Source organism: Ovis canadensis, chromosome 26, assembly GCF_042477335.2.
Source record: "Ovis canadensis isolate MfBH-ARS-UI-01 breed Bighorn chromosome 26, ARS-UI_OviCan_v2, whole genome shotgun sequence".
In the NCBI taxonomy this organism is placed as follows: domain Eukaryota; kingdom Metazoa; phylum Chordata; class Mammalia; order Artiodactyla; family Bovidae; genus Ovis; species Ovis canadensis.
This window is the reverse complement of record NC_091270.1, coordinates 55,942,087-55,968,186: the sequence shown is the minus strand read 5'-3', so window position 1 is coordinate 55,968,186 and position 26,100 is coordinate 55,942,087. Positions and strand designations below refer to the sequence as shown.

The 26,100-nt window shown below is 47.2% G+C and overlaps 1 protein-coding gene across 5 annotated transcripts in view; it reads left to right on the top strand.

Moving 5' to 3' along the window:
• The window catches only part of RARB (retinoic acid receptor beta), an 863,700-nt gene that overhangs the window by 701,334 nt on the left and 136,266 nt on the right, over positions 1-26,100 (top strand). For all 5 annotated transcript variants that reach the window (XM_069572811.1, XM_069572812.1, XM_069572815.1 and 2 more), the window contains one exon: positions 12,989-13,137. In XM_069572811.1, coding sequence (XP_069428912.1) covers positions 12,989-13,137 — 149 coding nt within the window. The remainder of the gene's footprint in view (positions 1-12,988; positions 13,138-26,100) is intronic.

The window sequence follows — 26,100 nt, the reverse complement described above, 5'->3', positions numbered from 1 at the left end:
CCAGTCCGCACCTCCAGGGTCCTGCCAGGAAGTAATTTTTAGAAATAAAGAGGAGCTCTCTCACAGAGCCATTCCAGGGGTCAAATGAATTAGTACACATCAAACGCTCAGAACAGAATGGGGGTGGTGGCCAGCCCCCCGTACGTGCTCCGTGCGTGTGCTGCTAATATCGTCCTATCATATTTGTTTGCCTGGATGAGTTTCCTGTCGTCTAAGGTGTTGGTCACATTAAGACATGGCTCGCCTACCTGCTCCCAGATGCTCTAACAAAGACTCAAATGTGCAGTTCTGTGGTTTACCTGGTGTGAGCCCAGCAGTGTGCTATACATGCTTGTCATCCCCATTTCCCAGATTAGGAAACTGAGGCCCAGGAAGCTGACCTGACCTTCATTTGTACCATTTTTTTCTCTCTCTTTTTTTTTTTTTAGATTCTACATGTAAACACTGCTCAGAGGCAGCGTCAGGAACTGGGCCCCTGCCTCTGTCTCCCTGGCTGCGGGAAATTATTTTTTTTTGTCCTAAAGTTCGTCCCACAAGTAGTTTCCTTACCCTTGAGCAGGGTTCTTCAACCTCAGCATGATTTCTCATCTGGGCCAGACAGTTCGTCGATGTTTGCCGGGGGAGGCGAGGGGAGGGCTGTCCTGTGCGCCGTGGGATGTTTGTTATTTGCTTTTATTTATTTGACTGCTCTGGGTCTTAGCAGCAGCACATAGGATCTTTGCTGACACATGCGGGATCTAGTTCTCTGACCAGGGATGGAACCCCGGCCCCCTGCATTGGGAGCTTGGAGTCTCAGCCGCTGGACCACCAGGAAAACCTTGTGTGGTTGACTTACACTCTTGTGTTAGTTTCAGGTATACAGCAAAGTGAGTCAGTTTCATATATATACATATATATATGTATAAAGTAGATATGTGTATTTCAGACTTTTCCCATGTAGATCATTACGGAGTTCTGCATAGAAGTGACCTGTGCTAACAACAGGTTCCTGTTGCTTATCTGTTTTATATGCAGTGGTGTGTACATGCCACCCCAGTCTCCCAGTTTATCCCAGCTCCCTCCTTTCCTCCTTGGTAACCAGGAAGTTTTGTTTTCTACATTTGAGATTCTGTTTTGTAAATAGAGTCATTTATACCATGTTTTTAGGTCCCACATATAAACGGCACTGTCTGGTATTCGTCTTTCTCTGACTTACCTCACTCACGTATGATAATCTCAAGGTCCATCATATTGCTGCTTGTGTGCCTACTGAGTCACTTCAGTTGTGTCCAGCTCTTCGCGACCCCATAGAGTGTGGCCCACCAGGCTCTTCTCTCCATGGGATTCTCCAGGCAAGGACGCTGAAGTGGGCAGCCATTCCTTGCTCCAGGGGATCTTCCCAGCCCTGGGACTGAACCCTCATCTCCTACATGTCCTTCATCGGCAGGTGGATTCTTTACCGCTAGCACCACCTGCTGCAAAGAGCATTATTTCATTTTTTGTGGCCGACTAATATTCCTTTACATATATGTGCGCCACGTCTTCATCCACTCCTCTGTGGGCATTTAGGTTGCTTCCGTTTCTTGGTTATCGTAGAGAGTGCTTCTGTGAACACTGGGGTACACGGTGGGATGTTTGGTAGCATCCTTGGCCTGTAATCAATAAATGCCTGTCAGTCAGTCAGTCAGATCAGTCGCTCAGTCGTGTCTGACTCTTTGCAACCCCATGAATTGCAGCACGCCAGGCCTCCCTGTCCATCACCAACTCCCAGAGTTCAACCAACATCACCAACTCAAACTCACGTCCATCGAGTCGGTGATGCCATCCAGCCATCTCATCCCCTTCTCCTCCTGCCCCCAATCCCTCCCAGCATCAGGGTCTTTTCCAATGAGTCAACTCTTCACATCAGGTGGCCAAAGTACTGGAGTTTCAGCTTTACCATCAGTCCTTCCAAAGAACACCCAGGGCTGATCTCCTTTAGAATGGACTGGTTGGATCTCCTTGCAGTCCAAGGGACTCTCAAGAGTCTTCTCCAACACCACAGTTCAAAAGCATCAATCCTTCGGCGCCCAGCCTTCTTCACAGTCCAACTCTCACATCCATACATGACCCCTGGAAAAACCATAGCCTTGACTAGACGGACCTTTGTTGGCAAAGTAATGTCTCTGCTTTTCAATATGCTATCTAGGTTGGTCATAACTTTTCTTCCAAGGAGTAAGCGTCTTTTAATTTCATGGGTGCAGTCACCATCTGCGGTGATTTTGGAGCTCCAGAAATAAAGTCTGACACTGTTTCTACTGTTTCTCCATCTACTTCCCATGAAGTGATGGGACCAAATGCCATGATCTTCGTTTTCTGAATGTTGAGCTTTAAGCCAACTTTTTCACTCTCCTCTTTCACTTTCATCAAGAGGCTTTTTAGTTCCTCTTCCCTTTCTGCCATAAGGGTGGTGTCATCCGCATATCTGAGGTGATTGATAAATAACCTGTAGTTATTTAACATGATAAATGCCTGTAGTTGCCCCCAGTTATGACAGCCAGAACCTCTCCAGACTTTGCCAACTATGTCTTAGGAGGCAAAAATCAGTGTTAGTTAAGAGCCACTGTTCAGTGTTAAAAAAGTTGGAGGGAAAAGTGGACGGATGGGGAGGTCTGGGTTGACCATCTCTTACTGAACACTGTGCCAGGCAAGTTGCAAACATGCTCTCTGTTTCACCAGCAGGAATTTTAGGATTATCTGCAGTGTCCAAGAGGACACTGGGGTGCAGAGAAGGAAAGAAGACTTTCTGGCCACTAAAGTAATCAGGGGCAGAAGAGGCATCCCAGCCAGGTGGTTCTGGCAGCAAAGCCCATGACCTTCCCATCATTCCTCACACGGCTTTCTGCAGGTTCAGGGCATTTTAGTTCTTTTTAGGAAACAAGAAAACCCAGATGATGAGGATTGAATTGGTTTTCAAGTTATTTTGAAGCCGCTAATTTGAGTGTATCTGTAAAATAACAAAATATAACAAAAACAACACTTCTTTGCAGCAAACAGTGACCCAGTAAGTACAGCATTACTTTGTTGCAAGAGAGGGGTTGGCTGCATTCTGGTGTCTTTACCCTTGAACTTACTCAGAGCTGGGACGAGTGGCAAAAATTTCCGCGTGACAAAATGTCCTCTATTCTGTTGTGGCCGACTAATATTCCATTATATATTTGTGCGCCACGTCTTTATCCATTCCTCTGTGGGCATGTAGCTTGCTTCCGTTTCTTGGTTATCGTGGAGAGTGCTTCTGTGAACACTGGGGTACACGGTGGGATGTTTGGTAGCATCCTTGAACTTACTCAGAGCTGGGACGAGTGGCAAAAATTTCCGCGTGACAAAATGTCCTCTATTCCCCCAAAGTATCCTCCTCTCATTACTTTTCTGTAAGGCTGGTATCAGTGTGATTTTCAAATATATTTATAGGATATAAGCAAAGAATTGTATATCTAAGATGATATACATTTTAATGGCCTTGTTTTAATTCACTGTGGGTATAAGAAATTTGAGCAGATAATAGAATGTCGTTTGTTAGTGCAAAAATTGCTTTTTAAGAAATATGGGAATCCTGATTGGAAGTAGAATATGAGACTGAATCATTTGGTGTGGAGATTAACTCTTCAGGGACCTGCCTATTGCGATGCAATTAGCTTCATCTGTACTTGACTCCAGAGACTGGGTCTAGCGTTTGTTGCGTTAACGCCTTCCATTTCTGATGCCTCTCTGCTCACATCATTAATAAGTAGTTAGATGTGTCAGGCCGTTAAGTGATTTTAAGAGAGAATTTATTTTAACCTGTCACAAGCTATCTTAGTCTGTCCTAGAAAATAGTGATCTAAAGCATCGGCTGTTACAAACGTCACCTAAAACAACCTAGGAGATAATTTTCGACTATGTTCCTTGAAGCAAGAAAGCATATTATAAAAATGAAATGTAGGTGTTGAATGTGTCATAGTCCCTTAGGAAAATATGACAGCACTTCCCATGGTAAAAGTCAGTCCCAGGAATAATTTCTGCTGCTGGCCAAGAGCCCAGGCAGGTGTAGCTGCAGTACAGGAAGGTCAGTGGATCCTCTCAGCCCGTCTCTCTTGATAAGGCCTAAACGATCTTGTCAAATTTAACCCTGTCTTGATTCAGGTCAGTGTTTGGAAAATTATAACCATCAGTTGTAAGCAAGGGAGGTACCGAACCCTGGAGTTCTCCAATGCCAGTAAATACGCCTTAGCGGACCACACCTAGTGATGCTCCTAGCAGAGGAAGGAGATAAAGGAGGTGGGTTAAAAAGCTTTAAAAGCTGTGGGTTTGAGTGAAACAAGAGTAATATGGAGACTTTCCCTCGAGGTCCAGTGGTGAAGACCTCGCCTTCCAATGCAGGGCCTGTGGGTTCCATCCCTGCTCCCTGAGCTAAGATCCCACGTGCCTCCTGGTCAAACACACCAAAACATAGACCAGAAGCAATATTGTAACAAATTCAATAAAGACTTTAAACATAGTCCACATTAAAAAAAAAATCTTAAAAAAGAGTATCTATTCAGCCAGCTAAATCTCTTGTAAAACTAATAGTCTTGTGTTTAAATTTCTGGGATGCTAAGGCGCCTCCTTCGGGGGCGCTCCCCTCCTTTCCCCCAGGGGCTGGAGGCGGAGTCAATGAGGTTCTGCCTTAGTTTCAGACACTGAGGCAGTCCTGGGCGCTTAGTAGGTGCTCAGTAAATGGTGGGTGCTGTTAGTTCAGCCCTCCAACTCTGACCCCCCTCCGCCAACTAAAACCCACTGCCAAAATTCCGTGGGAGAAGATGCAGGCTTCTGGTGAGCATAAACACACCGGCAGCCTGGAGATCTGAATGCTGTACTAACTGCCCAGGGAGGGGAGGGTTCGGGGCGGACCTGAGCAAAGGGGAAGCCGGCACGGTCCCCGTGCCAAATTGACTCAGCAGATTGTTTGGGATTCCGGAGAGGTTAGGACAGTAACAAGGCATTTTTATGTCCGGGTGTCTCCGATGTTGCTGCTGGGCCTGGGAATTATCTGGAGCTTTTGTTAACATGCCTGTTTGGATTCGGCAGGCACTTCTGGGGCGGGGCTGGCGGGGCGCGCGGGGCGCGCGGGAGTCTCGCCTTCCACCGGGCTCCCAGTGCTGCCGAGGCAGGGGCCGCAGCATGCAAGGCCAGCCTTTCTTTAAGGGCTTGAAAATCAAAGTCCTCCCCGCCGCTCTGGTCCCCTGCCTGTGCTCAGCACCTGTTGCCCGCGCGGTGAGAATAGCAGAGGTTCTCAGAGCGCCAGCCCCAGCCCTGGGCCAGCACCCCGGGCGACCCGGGCAAGCACACACTCCTTCAGGGTCACGGGCAGGTTACTGAGTCAAGACTGCCAGAGCCCGCCCCGGCGTCCCCCGCCCCTCCGCTTCCCCAGACCCGGGACTGATCTCGGGGCTGCTTAGGGACAACAAAGCCAGCAGCGGAGCGAGGCGAGACCGTTCCAAACCCGAGTTTTTCTTCTTTGGCAATCACCTAATTTTCAAAATGCGATTCACAGATTTGAAAAATCCCCCGAGTGTGGAAACAAACCGCTTTTCCTGAAAGATGATTAAAAGCAGACCCCGCCCCCACCCCCACTGGAAAATTAAATGAGCGGCCGCACTGAGGCCCCCCGCTCTCACGTGTAAAACATTTTAATAGAGGGCGGCGTGCGCGCGCGCGCATGCGTACGCGCCCGCAGCGCAGAATCTGGTTCTAATTACTTGTACTTTGGTTGAACTTTGGCGTTTCCTTTGACTTTCTCCCTAATGTATGTGAGCTGTGGGCCTTGCGATCCTGCAGTGCATCCACAGAAAAAGGTGGGGCGGGGGGGGGAAATCCAGACCGGCTCTCTTCGGTGCCAACAAAAATGAAACCCAACTGAATGTTTTGACCAAATGCAACACTTTTCGCTTCTCCCTTAATTAGCTGAAATGACTCCCTCCCACAGGGTCCCGGAGCTCGGGGCTCGAAATTCCCCGGGGGCCATGCAGGAAATGCCTTTTGCTTTACAATTCCTTTCTTTTTCTTTTAAGGCTCGGCTGCCCAGAGAGTGCATTAAAATACTGTCTTAATCATCGAAGGTTCTAGTAAAAAAGGCAAGACTTTCGTGACGCGGGATGCCTGCCCCGCCCGCGTCTAATCAGGCCCAAAATAAAACCCTGAAGTCTGTCAACATGGCTTACCCAGCTGTAAATTAATTCTCACAAAGAAAAAAAAAAGAAAAGAAAAACAGTATACGGGGCCTTCTCTTAAAAATGTTATCTGCTGCTTAATCTAACCTTTAGAAGTATGCCAGGCATGTTAGGAATTGTGAAGGGAGCTATTGTTAGAAGCTTTCTGTGTGTTTAAATGACACTCAGGTGTGTTGTAACAACAAGGACATTTATACTGTTTTCTCAGGTGAGTTAAGTTATAAGCACCAAGTCCTCTTAACATGCAATAGCATTATTTATTTATTTATTTTTTTGGAGTGAATTAAACCTCCAGAGTTGTGACAGTGTTTTAAAAAGCTGTGACACTTGGGAGTGCTGGCATTCTGCTTTTGTGCAGAGTCTGATCAGTGGAGACTTCGTTTAGTTTGTTTTCGTTTTGTCTGCAAACAGCCTGAGTTTGCAGTCCTTCAGAGCTGTGCTTCTGGCAGTGCCAGCTTCAGCCCCTTGCCAGTCCTGGAAGAATGGGGCAGCGAGAGCAGATGTTTAGAAATTTGTCCAGCAATTTGACAGAGTAATTTTATGTCTAGAAAAAAATCGGGGTTTTTCCTCTTTTTAACTTGTAGCTTGTGTTTTGAGCATCTTTTCTGGAATTCCTTTTTTCTTGGAGATTTCATTTTGTATCTTTTCCCCCCTCGAGATTTGCTTTTATTAGTATCAATCTATGATGAAAACAGCAAAAAAAGAAATCGTCCTTTACCATAGATAGTCTGAAAATCACTCATTTAAAGCAAAAGCCTTCCTCACCGCCCCCCCCCACCCCGCCCCGCCCCGCCCCGCCCCCAAGAAGCCTGCTGCTGATCATGGTCCAGACACACCTGGAGGAGAGTTAGTATGAAGGCAATCAAGACTTGTGAAGGCTTTTCTGCAAGGAAGGTGCCTCTAGCTTTGTTTGCCCGAGTGACAGCCTCCTTTGCGTGGAGGGAACAGAGAGATTTAGAATATGGGCTAGAAGCTTCTGTTAATGCAGGTGTGGACTGGCTGTCTCCTTTGGCAGCCTGGAGAAGGCCCCTGGGCACCTCTGGTGGTCACTCTGCTCTGGGCAGGGGCCCGTGGAGCCAAACATCCACCTCGCCTGAGCACAGAAGTTCCTGCCTTGGCGGTTCCCTGACAGCCGGGCTGGTGTGCAGTTTGGATGCGGCCCTGGAGGCTGCTGTTGTCGGGGAGGCAGCCACCAGCCAAAACTGAACAGGACACTAGGTAAGCAGGGAAATAAAGAAAAAGCAGGTCCAGATGAGTCCTCAAAGGCTGCTTTTCCCCAAACTGAAGTTGCCACAGGATGGCTGGAGTGCCGTTGTTTTATTGGATGACACCAGCCTCTTTTCTCCCCCCGGGGAAGTCTAAAAACTGCATTCTTCGGCCTGCCTGACATCGCTGAATGAGGTAATACAGGACACGTTGTCTGCTGAGCCTGCAGAGTTTTTGAGCAAAAATTTTATCATTCCATAGACTGATTGTGCTTGCTCGGAATAAGGAACAGAATGTTTGAGGCCTCTCAAGGGCATTTGATGAATCTAACTCTCATTTAAAGGGACTAATAGATTATTGATTTAAGCAGGATGACAGGGAGCAGATCAATGGCCAGGCACTCTGTAGCTGTCTTAAACACCAGAACTGAAGGGAGCTGTGGGCTGCCCACCTGGCCTGTTCCCCGCTGTCTTCATCGGGGTGGAAATAAACGGGGGACACGGGGAGGAGGAGCGCCAATAAAACTTGGCCAAAGTTATGTTTTTGCTGTTACGGAAGAGGCCAGAGATTGCCTTGAAGTTCACATCCGCTTTTATATTGATGCCATATCCTCGTTGTAATTCTGGAGCTCGTGTTGGCTTGTTTGCTAAAAGCCGGCTTGGGCAGTCTCACGGCACCACTGAGATTTTTCTTTTTTTGCTGCGCATTGTTCTCAGTGTCGTGGGCCACACGGAAGAAGTGAGAGACCAGCGATTATCCAGTTGGGGGGGAAGTTTGACTACATACAGTCAGTTAATTCTTTACCACCAATGGGAAATTTTTTCCAAAGATCATTGTTTCTTGTGACGTATTGAGTCTTTTCTATTTATGTTTGTGTGGGATGCACGCATGGCACGGGTAAGATTCACATGGCAAAACCGCAGCAGAATCAATTCACTCTTCAAAACAGCCTGGTCATCTCTGGGAAGACTCCCACGATTTTTCTGCGCTGCATAAGGCGTATAAAGCCCTCTCTGCCCACTCCAGTGTTCTTGCCTGGAGAATCTCAGGGACAGGGGAGCCTGGTGGGCTGCCGTCCATGGGGTCGCACAGAGTCGGACACGACTGAAGCGACTTAGCCGCAGCAGCAGCCCTCTTTGATATGTCATTTCTCCGTGGTTCCCAAACTGCTGCAATTTGGATTCACCTGGGAATATTTTTTAAAAAGCGCTGATGCCTGGCTCCCACTCCCAGGCATTCTGGCGTAATCGGTCATAGATACAGCCTAAGCATTAGGAAGTTTTAAAGCTCCCCAGGTAATTCTAATATGCAGCCAAGTTTGAGAACTAGTGTATTCTATTTCTAATTGTTAGTTTACTCTATATTGGGCCAAACTTGTCAGGGCTAAGGGATTACACCATGTACCGTCCGTAGCATATAACATACGCTTGGCATGTTACAGCCGCTCAGGGATTTAAACAAACACATGAGCATCCGTTGTACAAATATGGGAAAAGTTCATAGCACTGCTGGTGAAATCACCACAGCCTTAGGAGAAGTCCACAGCGTTCACTATTGATTGCTTCCATCCAAATAGAACATTTTCATCTGTACAACTGTTCAGAAAAAGTCTTCTGATTCTGTCTTTGGTTATAAGTGACTCTCCTCCACTGGAAAGGCTTTTACTGGCCTTTTATAACATGTCTCAGGATTTTGAGGCCTCTCCCCTTTCAGATGCTTTGCCAAAGTTGCTTGGGATTAGATTGCCTGCAGTTCTGTTTCCTCTCTTTGGGAGGGAGGGATGCTGGACGCTCTCAACACATGAATTCGAAGCGGCGTATTTATGGAAATTACACCCACTTCTAAAATTTAGGAGGCAGCTCTGACAGCTGAGTCCAGCCCTAACAGGACTCTATTTACAACTTTGCTAAACCAGCCAGATTAGCTGTTCTACATGAGCCAGTGGGACGTTAAAATACACTCTCCCCACCCTGCACGCAACTCAGGACTAACCGTGGTGGTAATGACCCAGCTTGAGCCCTGGAGGGGAACTAAAGACACACAGATAAAACCAATCAGAAAGTTCTAGGAGGCATTTAGGGGCAGACTCACATTGATACCTACGAGTGTAAGTTGACACAGCCGCTCTGGAAATAACAAAATAACTATACCTTTCGAATTAATGATTCTACTTCTGAGATTTTATCCTAAGGACGTAGTCAGAGATGTGCTGAGATTAGCTACAAAGATACTCATCATGATGGAATGTTTTATGGGAAAGAATATTTATTGACAAGGAAACAAACTCATGACAGTAAGTTAAACAAAGTTGCAAACAGAATCTACACTATAATTCCACTTTTTAAAATAAACGAAAAACATTTACATTCACGGTAAAATGTTTTGAAGGACAGATGCCGAGATAACAGTAATTTTCTCTGAGTGAAAGGATTGTAGGTAATTCTGTATGGGTTTGTTTTCTTTTCTTTTTTTTTTTTCAGGGCTCCAGAACCTTTTAATTTTTTAACTTCTCTGAAATCAGGCTGTGTCTCACAAGCACTCATGGATCATAATTTAATTGGCAGTACTCTTTCTTAACTGATAATGTAGAATAACTATGCATTTTATAATCAAGGGTAACTCAGGATAACAACAGCAGTAGCAGTATCTTGGGTTTTTTAAAAGTTGAAATATAGTTCATGTCCAATATTGTATAAGTTACAGATGTACACTGCAGTGATTCACAATTTTTAAAGTTTATGTTCCATAAAATATTGGCTCTGTTCCCCATGTTGTATCCTCATTGTTGTTGTTTTTAGTCCTTGTTGTTCAGTTGCTAAGACGTGTGATTCTTTGTGACCCCATGGACTGTACCCCTCCAGAGTCCCCTGTTCATGGGATTTCCCAGGCAAGAATCCTGGAGTGGGTTGCCATTTCCTTTTCCAGGGGATCTTTCCTAATCCTGAGATCAAGCCTGCGTCTCCTGAGTTGCAGGTTGATTCTTTACCCCTGAGCCACCAGGGAAGCTCCTTGTATCCTTGCAGCTTATTTGGTATTGTTCCCCTAGATTTTTAGCAAACAGTGCTATATCATTTTGTACTGTTTTCTTGTTGATGCTATTATGACTCATTTGCTTTCGATGAAGCTGATGAGCTTAGTGTGAGGCATCCTTTTGTATCTGTAGTTTGATAGCTGATCTGATGAGCTTTTGTGACATCTTAAATGTGGATTGTGCTGCGATTGTGCCAAGCTACCCAGGAAAGACGATACTAGATTTATCTACTAGACCTGCGCAGCTCTAATGAATTCATTCCAAGATTCTTCTGAATTATGAAAATACTATAATTATAGTTGATTCTCTTCCAAAGGGATAATTAATTACTTTTAAAGGAAGCAAATGAGTATTTGAAAGCTATTTGGTTTCTAATTTTACCATTTAACAACTTAGAGGGGCATTTGGGGCTTGGAATGAAGACAAAGAAGGAAAATTGGAAAAGCTCGTGTATTAATTCATTGAATATTTATCGATTACCCACCTGTGATGTGCCAGAACCTCTTCTGGGCCTGGAGCAGAGTTATAAACATTCCATCTAAGTTCCTTGGTTTCCCGAGACCCATACTTGTGGGGTAGCACAAGCAGAATATAAAATGGTGTGCACGGACATTCTAAACTTAGACACTAGTTGGGTTTTATAGAAAGTAAAATGAGATACAGTGACCAGGAGTGGGAAGGGGCCTTTTATTCAGAAAACCCATCTGTGAGGAGCTGACATCTGCTCTAAGATGTAGGAGAGAAGAGGCTCGAGACGTATGCAGGTCTCGGAAGTTCCAGAAACGGAGAACGCTTAGCGTGATGCCCATAACACTGACACCGGAGCTTGGCCTGCTCAAGGGACAGAACAGACACCACGTGTTCAGAGGTCAGTCAGGGAGGAAACTCATTGCATCCGATGACATCGCTAAGGCGCCATATCAGGAGGAGCCTTCCTGAACACCTAGCAAGGAGTTTGCTGTCCTCGGTGACTGCTGGAGGGCTTCGGGCAGGTTCGGCAGAGGGTTGGTTTTAACTCTGGAGCAGCTATCTGACTGGGTGTTTGCAGAATGGGCCTGAGGCTAGAAGAGAGCGGGCCAGGAGGCCGGTGCAGAGGCTTCTGCAGCAGCTGAGGTGGGAGATGCTGGCAATCGCTAGGCTAGCCTGACGGCAGGATCCTGGACAGGAATGGATGAGCAGTACGTGTAGGGAGGAGAGCCGACTTGCTGAAAGTTGGGCTACAGGACAATCCAGTCAGTAGAATAGCTGGCCTGGGAGATGACGAACGGTGAAACAACTGGGAGTTTAATACTTGGAGAAATATACTGAATATTGTGAAGTGGTTGGACCCTGGAAGATTCTGGAACATTATTTGACCACTTTCAGTCACTCTTTCCCCTACTTCCATCATCATTTATGAGCAGTTTTGCCTGTAATAGAAACAGAACCACATCTTGCTTTGATTTGGAGCATAAATCTGGGGGGTGGGGATGGGAGAATATTGGGAGTTGAAGTTCTCTCAAGTTTGTATTTCTCATGGATTTGGGATGATTAGATAATGAGATGGGGGTCCCCTGTTGGTTAATCTAGAATAAGAGCAGCATCCATCTGAGCCGTTATTAATGCAGTACCGTGCTCTTCAAGCATTACTTGTCCATTCAGTCACCCGGCGGTTTGGTTCAGATGCGAATCTGGCTCCACAGTGGCTCAGTGGTCAAGAGTCCACCTGCCAGTGCGGGAGACAGGAGATACAGGTTTGATCCCTGGGCTGGGAATATCCCCTGGAGGAGGAAATGGTGACCCACTCCCGTATTCTTGCCTGGGAGACCCCATGGACAGAGGAGCCTGGCGGGCTGCAGTCCAGGGGTTGCAAAGAGCCAGGCACAGCTGAGCACACACTGACTCCACCGGCTTGAGCTGGACCCTGATGACCACAGTTTCTAATCAGCTCTGATGCAGTGTTGATCTGCTGGTCTAAGGGGGACCCTGAATAGCAAAGATCTCACCCCCATTGCTCTTCGTCATGCTCAGCTCAGGCCCCGTGCTGAAGACCCTCCCCATTGTTGGATGGCTGTCGGGGGCATTTTCTCCCTTTGCCCTAAGGAGACTGACTTTTGGTTAAGTCACTGCAGGGCCAAGCAGGTCATCCCTGATACCCCTAAATACACTGGAAGCTGGCGGAACTGGAGTCGAAAGAGCCCTGGGTGTGCCGTGTGAGCATCTGACTCTCTGTCCTGGCTCTACCACGGCCCTGTTGGTTTTGGATGAATCACTGCGCTCCTCTGAGTTTCTGTTTCTCTTGAGGGTAAACGGTGATAACATGACCTCCCTCCCGGTGCGGAAGCGTTCTGCCAATGAGAGACATGCAGGATTGCTTTGTGAACTGCAAAGACCCATGGTAGAGGTAGCTCCCCCTGCAGTGCCCACCCTGACAGCTGGCCCTGTGGGCCTGTCCTGGCGATGTTGTAGCTGAACTGGGGGCAGAGGCCTGTGAACCCACTGGGGGGAAAGTCATGAACTGAAACATCTTTTCTCCCTTTTCTTCCCCTCTGCATCTCTGCCACAGCGATTGAGACCCAGAGCACCAGCTCCGAGGAACTGGTCCCAAGCCCCCCATCTCCTCTTCCGCCGCCCCGCGTGTACAAGCCCTGCTTCGTCTGCCAGGACAAGTCGTCGGGCTACCACTATGGGGTCAGCGCCTGCGAGGGGTGTAAGGTGAGTGCCAGCTGCAGGTCTGGGACACCTTGACATCTGTCCCGGCCTCTCCAATCAGTCTGGTGGTCTGGGCTGTGTTTGATGGTTTCATTTCTTCCTTATATAGCTCATTAGTTAAAAATGCAGAAACTTCTCCAGATGACTGATGGAAGCCAAATGTTCCAGGGCCCTTAAAATAACCCGTAGCAGTTCTTTTCAGGTAACAAGAGCCTTTTGAAGGCGTCCTGAAAAGCATCACCCTATTTCTCTTTAGAACATGCCGTCTGGTGTCTTTGTAGTTTTATTTTATTTTTAAATATGACTGACAGTCCCCTGAATCAACTTGCAGAGAATCCAAGGTTGAAATTGGGATTTATCTTCTGGCTGTTTCCTCAGCCCTGTGGCCTTTGAATTACAGTTTGATTTTCAGCCTGTAGGGACTCGCTACTGTGTATGGGTCATAAATTCAGGGGAGCTGGATTTAAAATTCCAGGCTACGGAGTCGTGGAGGCTGAACATGTGTCAGAGACTCTATGGCTGCTTTGAATCAAACTAGACAGTCGTAATCGAGTCCAACAGGCTTAATTGAGTGAAAGAGCGTCTTACTTTTTTTTAAAGAGAGAAGAGAGACAAAGAATGACTTCATAGGCAGATCCAACTCACCCACAGTCTTTCAAAGGCTTTGTGTCTGTCTTGAAGCCCTTCGCTAGATACACGGCTTAATTTCTGTTCTCACCGGTGGCAGTTCAGGTGTGTTGTTTAATGTGGAAAATTACAGCCTCCCAGCCCCTCACTCCCCACCCCGCAGCTCCCCAGGTGCTCCAGGGCATTTCATCTTTGGCTGATGACGGTGGGTACTAACTGTGTGCTCGGGGTCTGTGACAAACCATCCTGAAATGGCGTGGCTTTGAGACCACAGCCTTTTCTTTGGTTTGCAACTCATGGGCCAGTGCTCTGGACCAAGTTCTGGGGGGTCCGCGTGGTCCTGGCTGTGCTCCATGTGGACAGGATCAGCTGCAGGTTAGCCGGCTGGCTCTGCTTCTGAGGGTGCTGTCTGTTAGGGGGTGAGGGCCTCTCTTCCTGATGGGCTGGCCCCGGTTATTCCCACGGGCAGGGTTCCAGAGGAGGGCACCAGGCCGCTCAAGGCCTCCGGAGGCCCAGAGGTGGCAGGCTCTGGCTCCTGACACGTTCTGGTGTTGGCCAGAGCAGGTCAGAAGCCCAGCCTGTTAACGCAAGAGGTGGGAGCATAAACTGCCTCTCAGCCCAAGGAACGGCCAAGACAGAAGATGAGAGGCGGGAGCGCAGGGGCAGGACCGATGGGGTCCTCGTGCACTGTGTCTGCCACACTGCGTGTCTGCTGGCCTGGGAACACGTGGTGGGGGACCCGAGACCCTCACCGCAGCTGTGGCTCACCCACAGCCAGCCACCAGAAGAGCCACGTGAGCAAACACCCAAGCGTCAGCCCTGCAAAGAGATTAGGTGACTTTTCCTTCCTTCTCAAGTCATTTGAATAAGCATGTATTCCTTTAAAGGGTGAGGCCCGCTTGGGGAAATTCATTATAGCCTGAGGGACATCTCTTTCTCTGGGATCATGTTGACGTGAAAGGAAGGCCACTTCCTCCTGTAGCCTTAGATAGATTGGGCAAGGTGGTGAACATGGCGGCCAGCTGGCAGCTGGGTGGAAAGTGAAGCTTTCGTGCCCTCGAAGTACTGCTCATATCAGTAACCCCTCGCTGAACCTACTGAATTTACCCTGAGATTTGGGAAGGGTTCAGAGAACCCCAGTTCCTTCTGTCCACGTGTTGTGCAGTGCATAAATACATCATTTTCTAGTGCTCATTTGAAAGTTAAATGAAAGGACACTCCTTTATTTCAAAAAACTTTGTCATCTGAGGTCCAGAAACCTTCATAGGGGCTGTTGTAACTCCACTCACCTGCTCCCTTTCTGCCCTGGAAAAAGAAAAGAGCCAGCGTGTCGGCTCCTGCCAGATCCCAGGCCCTGCCCACGTGTTAAGCTATTTCACAATCTCCGAAGAACAAGCTGTTTTAATCAGCTCTTAGTCAGCTAGTTCTCTGACCTCCTGCACAGGATTCTGACTCTTTTTAGGAAAAACCCCAACAAAAACAAGACCTGGACCAGTACAAGCAACTTTGATGAGCTTGGAAAAGCTGTTCAGAGTCCTGCTGGGGTGTATCGTTTCAGGAAAGAACAGTAAGCCCACTAAGGTCAGGTGAGCTGGCCAGCCAGTTGTCCAGCTTAAGGATTAAGCCCACCATAGCTTTGGACTATGGGTGGGTCTCTGAAAGCGTGGGCCGCCTTGCCCCCTGATTGTTGAGAAAGACTGGTCTGCATTTTGGCTTGCTGGGAAGATATAGTGACAAAATTCATAGAACTGAAAAGCTTACGAAGCCAAAAGTATGATGTAATCACCAAAGGAAAAAATATATAACTTTAAAAAGTGAAATAGAACTTTTGTTTCCATTTTAAAAATGACCAGTACAGTGCAGACTTTATTGTATTAAAAAAAAATAGAACATTAAAATAACCAATGTTCTACTCTGGGAGAGAATCCCCTGTTAAACCTGTTATATGTACATTGTTATTTTTGTTCTTGTTGTTTTTACCAGAATAGAATTTTATTCTTTCATGACCAAAATGTAAGCAACTGCATAGTTAATAAGGCTGTATCATTAATGTAGTGGTTTATGGTACATCACAGTTTATTTAATGAATCCCCTATTGTACAACTGAGGTGTTCCTGGTGTTTCTCTACTATAAATAATGCTTTGGTAAGTAGCCTTCTTGTTTATCTCTGATAACTTACTTAGGATAAATTAGTAGAGGTGGAATTTCTAGGTCAATGGCTCTGGAGATTTTTAAGGCTTAAACAAATTGCCAAAATGCCTTCTAAAAGACGTTTATCGGTGTAAGCTCTGTTAGGCTGATAGAGTTAATATTATTGAAGACTATTAGGACTCTCTCCCTTGTAATAATAAGGTAATGAGTTAAGAAACAACTTCTCAAACCACAATCTGGTTGTTTATCATGGGCCCCATGCCTGGTGCCGCTTCTGGCTACCAGCAGATCGACACCATGGCCCCCCACTGACCTGTAAGAGTGGGCCCACCCTTTGCCTGGAGATCAAAGATCGCACCTCTGGACTGGAAGCCCTTGCTCTAAAGTAGGATTCCCAAACTAGAACTCAATTTGCATCTTTAAGAAGGAGTATCCACAGTGACTCCGGCCTGTCGTGACCAGAGTGACCTTGTTGACTGTTGTTTCAGGGAGAGAACCGCTGTCTCCCTAGGGACCGGGTGGCAGTGTCGGCCTCAGAAGCTGATGAACGGGCCGTGGACTACCTCTGGGAACAGTCAGCAGCTGTGTATTGACATGGCATCACCATGGCAACATAACCACTAGCTATCCCACAGGGATGTCCCATTTAGGGGATTTCCAGCTAAGTTGTGGCAAATTTTTACAGGGGACAAAGGGCGCATAAAATTTTTACAGGGACCAAGAGTACATAAAATGAACATGTGGGGTAGTTAGCTGAGAAGGTGTAACAGTATAAAGCGGTAAAGCTGCTTTTCAGGTGTCTTTGAGAAACAGTTGCATTGCGCATAGCTAGAGTTTGTGTAAAGTGTTGACCTTTATTATATTTTATCTTTCCATATTTGTAGCTTTCAAAGGGTGTGGCATCTACAGTGAGAATACCAGGATTTGAGTCCTAGCTAGGCTGCTTCCTAGTTTTCTGACCTTGGGCAAGCATCTTTAATTCTGTCTCTCCCTTTTCTCAGTTGGAAAAAACAGAGCTAATAAGATCACCACCTTGTAATACTGTTGTGAATATAACATGAGTTACTGTGAAGCATGTGCTTGGCACATCGTAAGCGGTTTATATGCTTAGTTATTGTTTGCAGTGCCATTAACGTATTCTGGTGACTTTAGCACACAGTCCTGTAACATCGGTTAACATCTTAGTGTTCTTTCTTGTAATGTTCTTTCAGAAACTCCCTATTCCCTTGTACGCAAGGAGACACTGCCTCTTTCCGTCAAGACTTAGCTTAAGACCTAGCCAGTACTGGGCACCTCCGCTGATTACGCTAGGACGGGAGTCGGCACACTGGTTCTGTAAAGACGAGACGGTAAATATTTTAGGCTTCAGAGGCCATATGCTTTCTGTTACAGCTACTCAACTCGGCCACTGTTGCGTGAAGGGACCCGCAGACAATATGTAAATGAATGGGCTTGGCTATGTTCCAATAAAACTTTATTTACAAAAACAGGCAGTAGACCATGTTTGGCCCCTGGGCCTAGTTTCCTGACCCCTGCAAAAGTAGACGGTGATACATCGTATCTTGCATGTGTGCCTAGTCGCTCAGTCGTGTCTGACTTTGTGGACTGCAGCCCGCCAGGCTCCTCTGCCTGTGGGATTCTATAGGCAACAATACTGGAGTGGGTTGCCATGCCCTCCTCCAAGGGATCTTCCCACCCCAGGGACTGAATCCCTGTTTCTTATGTCTCCTGCATTGGCAGGCAGGTTCTTTACCACCAGCACCGCCTGGGAAGGCCATCCAGTTTCTAAAACTCAGGAGCTGATGCCCAAAGCATTCATGCCAAAGGCGGCATCAGCTCTTTCTGGTGGACTGTGGGCCTAGGACAGCTGCGTCCCTCTCCTGCCTGCCCGGTGTCCATGGCAACAGCTTCAGGACCACTCTCCCTATCTGTTCCTCCACCTCCTTGTCACCCAGAGCCAGAGATGAGCAGTTTCCTTATAAGTCAGCTACTTCCAGAAACACCTGGTTTACTTTGGAGACGCTTATGGGATATATTTTATAATCCGTTGTTGCCCACTCACTCGGTCATCTCCAGCTCTTTACGACCCCATGGACTGCAGCACGGCGGGCTTGCCTGTCCTTCACTATGTTTCAGAGTTTGCTCAAAGTCATGTCCATTAAGTGGGTGATGTCATCCAACCATCTCATCCTCTGTCGCCCCCTTCTCCTCCTCCCCTCAATCTTTCCCAGCATCGGGTCTTTTCCAATGAGTTGGCTCTTCACATCAGTACATCAAAGTATTAGAGATTCAGCTTCAATATCATTTCTTCCAGTGCATATTCAGTGCTGATTTCCTTTGGGATTAACTGGTTTGGTCTCGTCTCAAGGGACTCTCAAGAGTCTTCTCTAGCACCACAGTTAGAAAGCATCAATTCTTCCGCGTTCAGCCTTCTTTATGGTCCGACTCTCAGCATCTGTACATGACTCCTGGAAAAACCGTAGCTTTGATTATACAGACCTTTGTTGGCAAAGTAATGTCTCTGCTTTTTAATATGCTGTCTAGGTTTGTCATAACTTTTCTTCAAGGAGTAAGTGTCTGAATTTCATGGCTGCACTCACTATCCACAGTGATTATGGAGCCCAATAAAATAAAGTCTGCCACTGTTATCTATTTGCCATGAAGGGATAGGAACAGGTGCCATAATCTAATTTATTAAATGCTGAGTTTTAAACGAGCCTTTTCACTCTCCTCTTTCACCTTTATCAAGAGGCTCTTTAGTTCCTCCTCACTTTCTGCCATTGGACTGGTATCATCTACGTGTCTGAGGTTATTGATGTTTCTCCCAGCAGTCTTGATTGCAGCTTGTGCTTCATCCAGTCTGACATTTCACATGCTGTACTCTGCAGGGAAGTTGAATAAGCTGAGTGACAATATACAACTTTGATGTACTCCTTTCCCAATTGTGAACCAGTCCAAGAACAGGACTGGTTCTTGACCTGCATACAGGTTTCTCAGGAGACAGATAAGTTGGTCTGATATTCCCATCTCTTGAAGAATTTTCCACAGTTTATTGTGATCTACACAGTTAAAGGCTTTAACATAGTCAGTGAAGCAGAATTAGATGTTTTTCTGGAATTCTCTGCTTTTTCGATGATCCAGCAGATGTTGGCAGTTTGATCTGTGGTTCCTCTGCCTTATCTAAATCCAGCTTGTACATCTGGAAGTTCTGAGTTCACATAGTGTTGAAGTGTAGGTTGAAGGTTTTTGAGCATTACTTTGCTAGCATGTGAAATGAGCACAATTGTGTGGTAGTTTGAACATCCGTTGGCATTGCCCTTCTTTGGGATTGGAATGAAAACTGACCTTTTCCAGTCCTGTGGCCACTGCTGAGTTTTCCTAATTTGATGGCATATTGAGTGCAGCACTTTCACAGCATCATCTTTTAGGATTTGAAATAGTTCAACTGGAATTCCATCCCCTCCACCATATTTGTTCCTAGTGGTGCTTCCTAAGGCCCACTTGACTTCACACTCCAGGATGTATGACTCTAGGTGAGTGACTACACTGCTGTGGTTATCCGGGTCTTTAAGATCCTTTTTTGTGTAGTTCTTCTGTGTATTCTTGCTCCCTCTTCTTCTGCTTCTGTTAGGTCCTTGCCATTCCTGTCCTGTATTGAGCCTATCTTTGCGTGAAATGTTCCCTTGTTATTTCCAGTTTTCTTGAACAGAGCTCTAGTCTCTCCCATTCTATTGTTTTCCTCAATTTTTTTTTTGCATCATTCACTGAGGAAGGCTTCCTTATCTCTCCTTGCTATTGTCTGGAACTCTGCATTCAGTTGGGTGGATCTTTCCCTTCTCCTTTGCCTTTCGCTTCTCTTCTTTCTCAGCTGTTTGTCCAGGCCTCCTCAGACAGCCACTTCGCCTTCTTGCATTTCTTTCTCTGTGGATAGGTTTGGTCACCGCCTCCTGTACAGTGTTAACGAACCGCCATCCGTAGTTGTTCAGGTAGGCATTCTGTCTACTAGATCTAATCCCTTGATCTTTTGTATCAGTTAACTTTTCCTGCCTAGCAAAAAGCCTTAATGCTTTTGCCTTAAAACAAAAGACATTTCCGATTGGTTACGATTCTCTGCAGGTCTTCTTGCCTGGGCTGGCTTGGCTTGGGCCAGCTGATGCTACACAGTCAGGACCTTGACAGTGTGACTGGCTGCTCCCCTGTGAGCCCAGCCTGCCCTCCTTCGTGTGGTGTGGACAGGCTCCCGTCAGTAAGAGGACAGCACCACTGTGCACACCTCTGGCTACGTCACATTTGCTCTTGTCCCTCCCACTGCCCAGGGGTGGTTATGCCATCATTCAATGGACGGAGAAATGGACACCACCCCTTATGGGGACACGTGGCCAAGTCACTCACTCAGCAAAAGGTGAGGATGCCGGAGCTGATGTGTGATCACACACCTCCTTCTATTGTGCCCTGGTGTCATGTGGAATTAGTCCCCCAAAACTGTATTCCAGGGTAGCTGTGCTGGGCCCCATGGATACAGAGTGAGCGTGACAGACGGGCTCCTCCTGGAACAGGAGGACACAGGCGAACAGTTTGGAGTTGGAAGAAATGATGGTCTGGTAAAGATGAGTGGAGTGGAACCTGGGTCGATGGGAGATCGGGGCTTCCCAGGTGGCCCGAGTGGTCAGGAATGTGCCTGCCAGTGCAGGAGACGTGAGAGACACGGGTTCGATCCCTGGGTCAGGAAGATCGCCCAGAGAAGGCAATGGTAACCCCCTCCAGTATTCTTGCCTGGGAAATCCCATGGACAGAGGAGCCTGGTGGGCTGCAGTCCATGGGGTCGCAAAGAGTCGGACACAACTGAAGCAACTCAGCACGTGGGTGAGAGCTCAGGGCTGAGAAGGAGTCTACTGTGTAACGGGGACAGTGTTTTAGGTCAGAAACTGAACTTGGACTCTAGGGTCATTTCTTCCTTGCTTTCTGGTGCCCCCTAACCTGTCTCGGCTTCAACAGGTGTGTGAGATCCCCACGTTTGAACCCCAACCTACGCCCCAGTTGGTGCACTGATTTCTTGTTAGGCGTAGCTTGTGTGGTGTGGGGGTCCCTGGTGTCTACAAGTCCAAGGTGAGTAGCTGGCAGGCAAGAACCTGCGCTCGCTGGATTCCTTCTCTTTAGCAGGCCTGGGAGCGTCTTGTACTCCTGTTTCAGTTAATTCTCACGACAGCCCTGCGGCGGGTAGGCTCCGTGACCGCCGTGGTAACAGAGGGGAAAACTGAGGCTCAGAGAGGTTAAGGAACATGGCCAAGGTCACACAGCTGGACCTCAACCCCCGCCTGTGTGGAAAACAGCCGACCGCTTCAGCCACATTGAACCAGAGGATAGGAAGCCGTGGTGTGTTCTGTTCCAGAGTGTGGGGTTTCGTGGGGGCAGCAAATTAAAAAAACAGGTGGGTGCGTACGTCAAAAGAGCAACAACCCTGTCATCTCGGTCATCTCATAAAAGAAATGACACTTTTACGTTAGGAAGTAAAAGAAGAAAGGGCTTACGAGGCGGTCTTCTCCAAGGAGGGGCGGTGAACAGACGGGCCCCGCCCTGGGCAGCCTCCCAAGTGGTGTTCAGTCCGTGTTCCCTCCACTTCGCCCTCGATGGGTGGAAACTTCCCATCCCTGAGCCAGCGCCCAGCCCCACCAGAGCGGGGGTGAGGCTTCCAGGAGGCCCAGAGCCATGTCTGATCGCGGTCACGCTGGCCGCCTGCTATTTAAAGCAGCCTTGAAGAGGGTAAACTCCGCTAGCCCCCTGGGTCCCTCGGGGCTCATTTCATCCATTTTCTCATCTGCCTTTGTTTTCCTCGCCTCTGAAGAAGGAGGCTCTCATCTCCAGAATGGCCTTCGGCCACTCCACTGGTTTGGGTTGTGTTTTTTTTTTTTTTTTTCCTGGCAGACAGCAAGTAGTGTGTGCAGTCACAGAGAGTTTTGCAATCAGGAAGATGGATGTCTGCACTTAATTTTAGAACTTCTATTAAATATTATAAACACACTTAGTTATTTTATTTGACCAGGGCCATTTAAGATGACATTGGTGTGTTGTTGTTGTTTTTAATCGACATCGATAAACATGAGCATTATGCTCTGTTTGGAAACCGTTCCGGGCTTTGCCTGTCCTTCACAGTTGCTTCTGCTGAAGGGTTTGTTGCAAGGGTCCGGTCCCAAGAACAGTGTAACTCACTCAAGGCAATAATGAGAGACGGGACAATGTCTGCACGCTGTCGCAGCTAAAGCTGCATTATGAAGCTACCGTCAAGTTCGTTATTTCAGTCCTTGAGCCACTAACTAGGTCCCCTCATAGATCCAAAGAACTTTTCTTTATAAAACTGGTCAAGAATGGAGAATTTATTCTCTCACTAATCAGTCATTTACTAAACACCTTCCGTGAGACAGGCTCTAGGTAGAAAAGTGAAAGGTTTTATGGGTTTTGTTCCCAGTGTTCAGCGCATATCCAGAACGGGGCAGTTCAGTACTAGGCATAGAGTAGATATTTCCTGACCGAGATGATGAGTGCGCCAGCAAGGAGGGAGCTGGGTGTTTTCCAGGCTGTGACACGTGTGGGCTCGAGGCTCGCTGGGTGCAGAGGAGACCCATGTCCCTCCAGCACTTCCCAGGAGGGCTTCAGAGAAGAGATGGCATGACCACAGGCTGTGTGAGCACTTCCCAGATGAGGACAGGGGCGGCGGTGTTCCAGGCAGAAGCTGAAGACTAGTGCGAAAGCAAGGGAACCTGGAATAGCCTGTGGAGAATTACGTGGAAAAGTGGAAATGCATCCATTCTGTTAGGGCTTCCGCATGGTGCTAGCAGTAAAGAACCTGCCTGCCAGGCAGGAGACATAAGAGACGTGGGTTCGATCCCTGGGTCGGGAAGATCCCCTGGAGGAGGGCCTGGCAACCCACTGCAGTCTTCTTGCCTGGAGAACCCCATGGACAGAGGAGCCTGGTGGGCCACTGTCCATAGGGTCACAAGGAGCCGGATGTGTCTGAAGCGACTTAGCACACACATATTCCTTCGGGTCTGGTTGGTCCTGCACAGCCCAGTGCAGGCATTCCAGGGTCAGCAAACGTTAAAGGGGCTCAGAAGGACCCACGGTCCATCTCCTCAGGACAGCCCTGCCCTTCTCAGTCACATGTTCTGTGGTTCTCCTTTGTAGCGCTTGACCCCGTTGTAACTAACTTAATTTCTTTGAATTAATTCTTGTTGGGGCATAGTTGATTTACGATCATACGTTAGCTTCAGGCGTGCAGTGAAGTGAATCAGTTGTGTGTAGACTAATGTCCACTCTTTCTTAGATTCTCTCCCATGTAGGTTCCTACAGAATGTTGGGTACAGTTCCCTGCGCTACACAGTAGGCTCTCATTACTTCCTTGCTTTGCACATAGTAGTCGGTATGTGTCAGTCCCAGACTCCCCGCCCCTCCTCCCGCTTGATGCCCATTAGTCTGTTTTCCAGACCTGCGACTCTGTCTCTGTTTCATAAAGACGCTCACTTGGACTGTATTGTAGCCTCCGCATGGAAGTGGCATCGTATGGTATTTGTCCTGCTCTGTCTGATCTGCTTCACTTACTCTGATCACCTCTAGGTCCGTCCATGTTGCTGCAGATGGCATTGTTTCCATCTTTTTCGTGGCCCGGTGATGTAGTTAACCTTGTGTGTTTGCTGCCCGGCTCTTCTGTCTCACCATAAGCCTCAGGAAGGCCAGGCCTGGTGTTGCATCCGAACATTACTACCAGGGCATCGCGTAGGGCCCTGCACACAGTGGGGCCCAAAGGAAGAAGTGTTTTAAATCAGGAATCAGATATAATTGTATAGTAATGAATATAGTAATAAGTGACAGGTAATAAATCAGATTAAATGGCATGGTAATGCCCATAAGTGGTATCATTATATGTATTCTAATTATATAACAAATTGCATCGGAACATATTGGGTTTGTGATGATATATTCATAAACATTTTTACAAAATTTATTAACAGGATGAAGCCTTGGGTGGCCAAAATCCAGCTTATTTGCTGCCTTTCACTTCAAGGTTCATACTTCACTGAAAAAGATACATTCTTTTTGATATCTTTAAGCAAACTCTTAAGAATTAGCAACTGGAACTTAAAAACACTGTGAGCTCTTAGTGCTTTAAAGAAAATAAAAATCTCGACATCTAGAATCTACCTCTATCTAGAAACATCTTGACAGATGAAATGACAATCTGGCTATTGCTAGCTTTAGTTCCTACAGGAGAAAACACTTTTCTTCTTCTCTTCTGCTGGACAAATGTTGTTCTAAATTGAGAAATCATTTTGGATTGAAAAAGCAGGAAAAGCCTGTCTTTTTTTTTCCACGTCTCGTGTAGGAATAAACAGGAAGTGGAGGGTGAATTCTGAATTCGCCTACAATCCTATATTATTTTTTTGTCAGGTCAGCTGAGTGAGAATAGTTTATTTCATTTGGTAGTTTTAAGTGGTTTGTAAGTTTTTTAATGGTCACCAAGTTCATAAATGCTTGTTTAAATTACTTTGCTTGTCTGTTGTTTAAAAATATCTAGAACACTCTAATTTGCTGTTTTTGTTAAGTAAGCCTCAAGTCTAGTTCTTGGTAAAGCTTTCTCCCCTTGTCATACAGCAGAGAAGGAAGCTCCTGGGTGTGTGGTTAACCTGTTGACTTGGGGATGCCTTGCTCCCCAAGTGATGTTACGAGTGTATGTGTTTCAAGAAGTTTGTCAATTTAAAAAAATAGCAAAAAATCAATGCCATTTTTGACTTAAACCAAGTGTGGGACCCCAGGGAGGGGGTGGTTAACTAAGTTACTTATACAAAATTCCTAGAGACCATCATCCAAAATGAATTGTGACAATCTATTACAGTTTCACCGAACGACATGGAGACTGTATTTTTGTCAGAGAAATGAAAGCATACGTCTGGGGTTTCCTGAGAGGTGATCGAAATTATGACCGAACATCACTTCTATTGAAATAGATTTTATACCATCAGAGGTTATGATTTTAGTGACTGTGGGGGAGATGAGTCGTTCAGATGTCTCTCCAAACCTTTTACTGGAGAGGTTGAATAGGGAGCTTCCAATTCTGTATTTGCTGCTCCTGCATGGACTCTAAGGAGCATGAGGAACGGAATCACCTGGAAGGGCACTCCTGGTTCGCTCTTTAGAGTGTATTCTATGTTGGAATGCGGTTAGTTCCAGTTTTGCGTTAGTTTCTGGTGTGCAGCGAAGGGATTCGGTTCTATTTGTGCCTGCATCCGTTCTTTTTCAGACTCATTTCCCGCATAGGTTATTCTAGAATGTTGGGCAGAGGCCCCTGTGCTCTACAGTAGGTCCCTGTTGGTTGCTGTTTTGTACAGTGAAGAGTGTGTACGTGTCAATCCCAAACTCCTGATTTCTCTGCCCCTGCTTCCCTTTGGTAATGAGGGTGTGCCTGTGTTGCCAGCCCCTGGACGCTCTTCCCGAGGGCAGGGCTGTACATCCCTGGTCTTCTCTCTCCAGACAGTTGCCTTTCTCCTCACCTGCATACCTGTGTTAAGTTACAGAAACAGGAAAACTATCTTATATTTGTATTGCCTCTAAGTTTTTCTAAAGCACTTCCGCTTTATGCAATTAAATTCAGCTGAGCTTTGCTGCTGCTGGGGGAGGGTGGGAGTAGGGGAGGGGAGAAGCAACCCTCCAAAATGTGCCCTCTCTGGTACAGAATTTCCTTGTCAAGTAGCTGTTCGGGGCGTGTGTCCCGGCTGGTCCCTGCTCTTGTGCACAGAGATTAGGAAGGCAGGCCGCTTCCTGTGTGGCATCCACCAGGCCCTTTGCTGCCTCTGGTTCTAACCAGAGGCTGAGAGGGAGAGCACAGAGGTGGGCAAAGCCAGGCCGGGGGGGCACGGAGCAGGCCAGGTCCCAGTCTTAGCATCAGAGCAGCTGTGGGAGGTGGAGCCTGGCCGTGAGATTGGGGACCGACCGGCTGTCCGCAATAGGAAGGTGTGAAAGTGTTAGTCACTCGGTCACATCCGACTCTTTGTGACCCCGTGGACTGTAGCCCATCAGGCTCCTCTGTCCATGGGGTTCTCCAAGCAAGTGGGTAGCCATTCCCTTCTCCAGGGGATCTTCCTGACCTAGGAATCAAACCCGGATCTCCTGCACTGCAGGCAGGTTCTTTACCGTCTGAG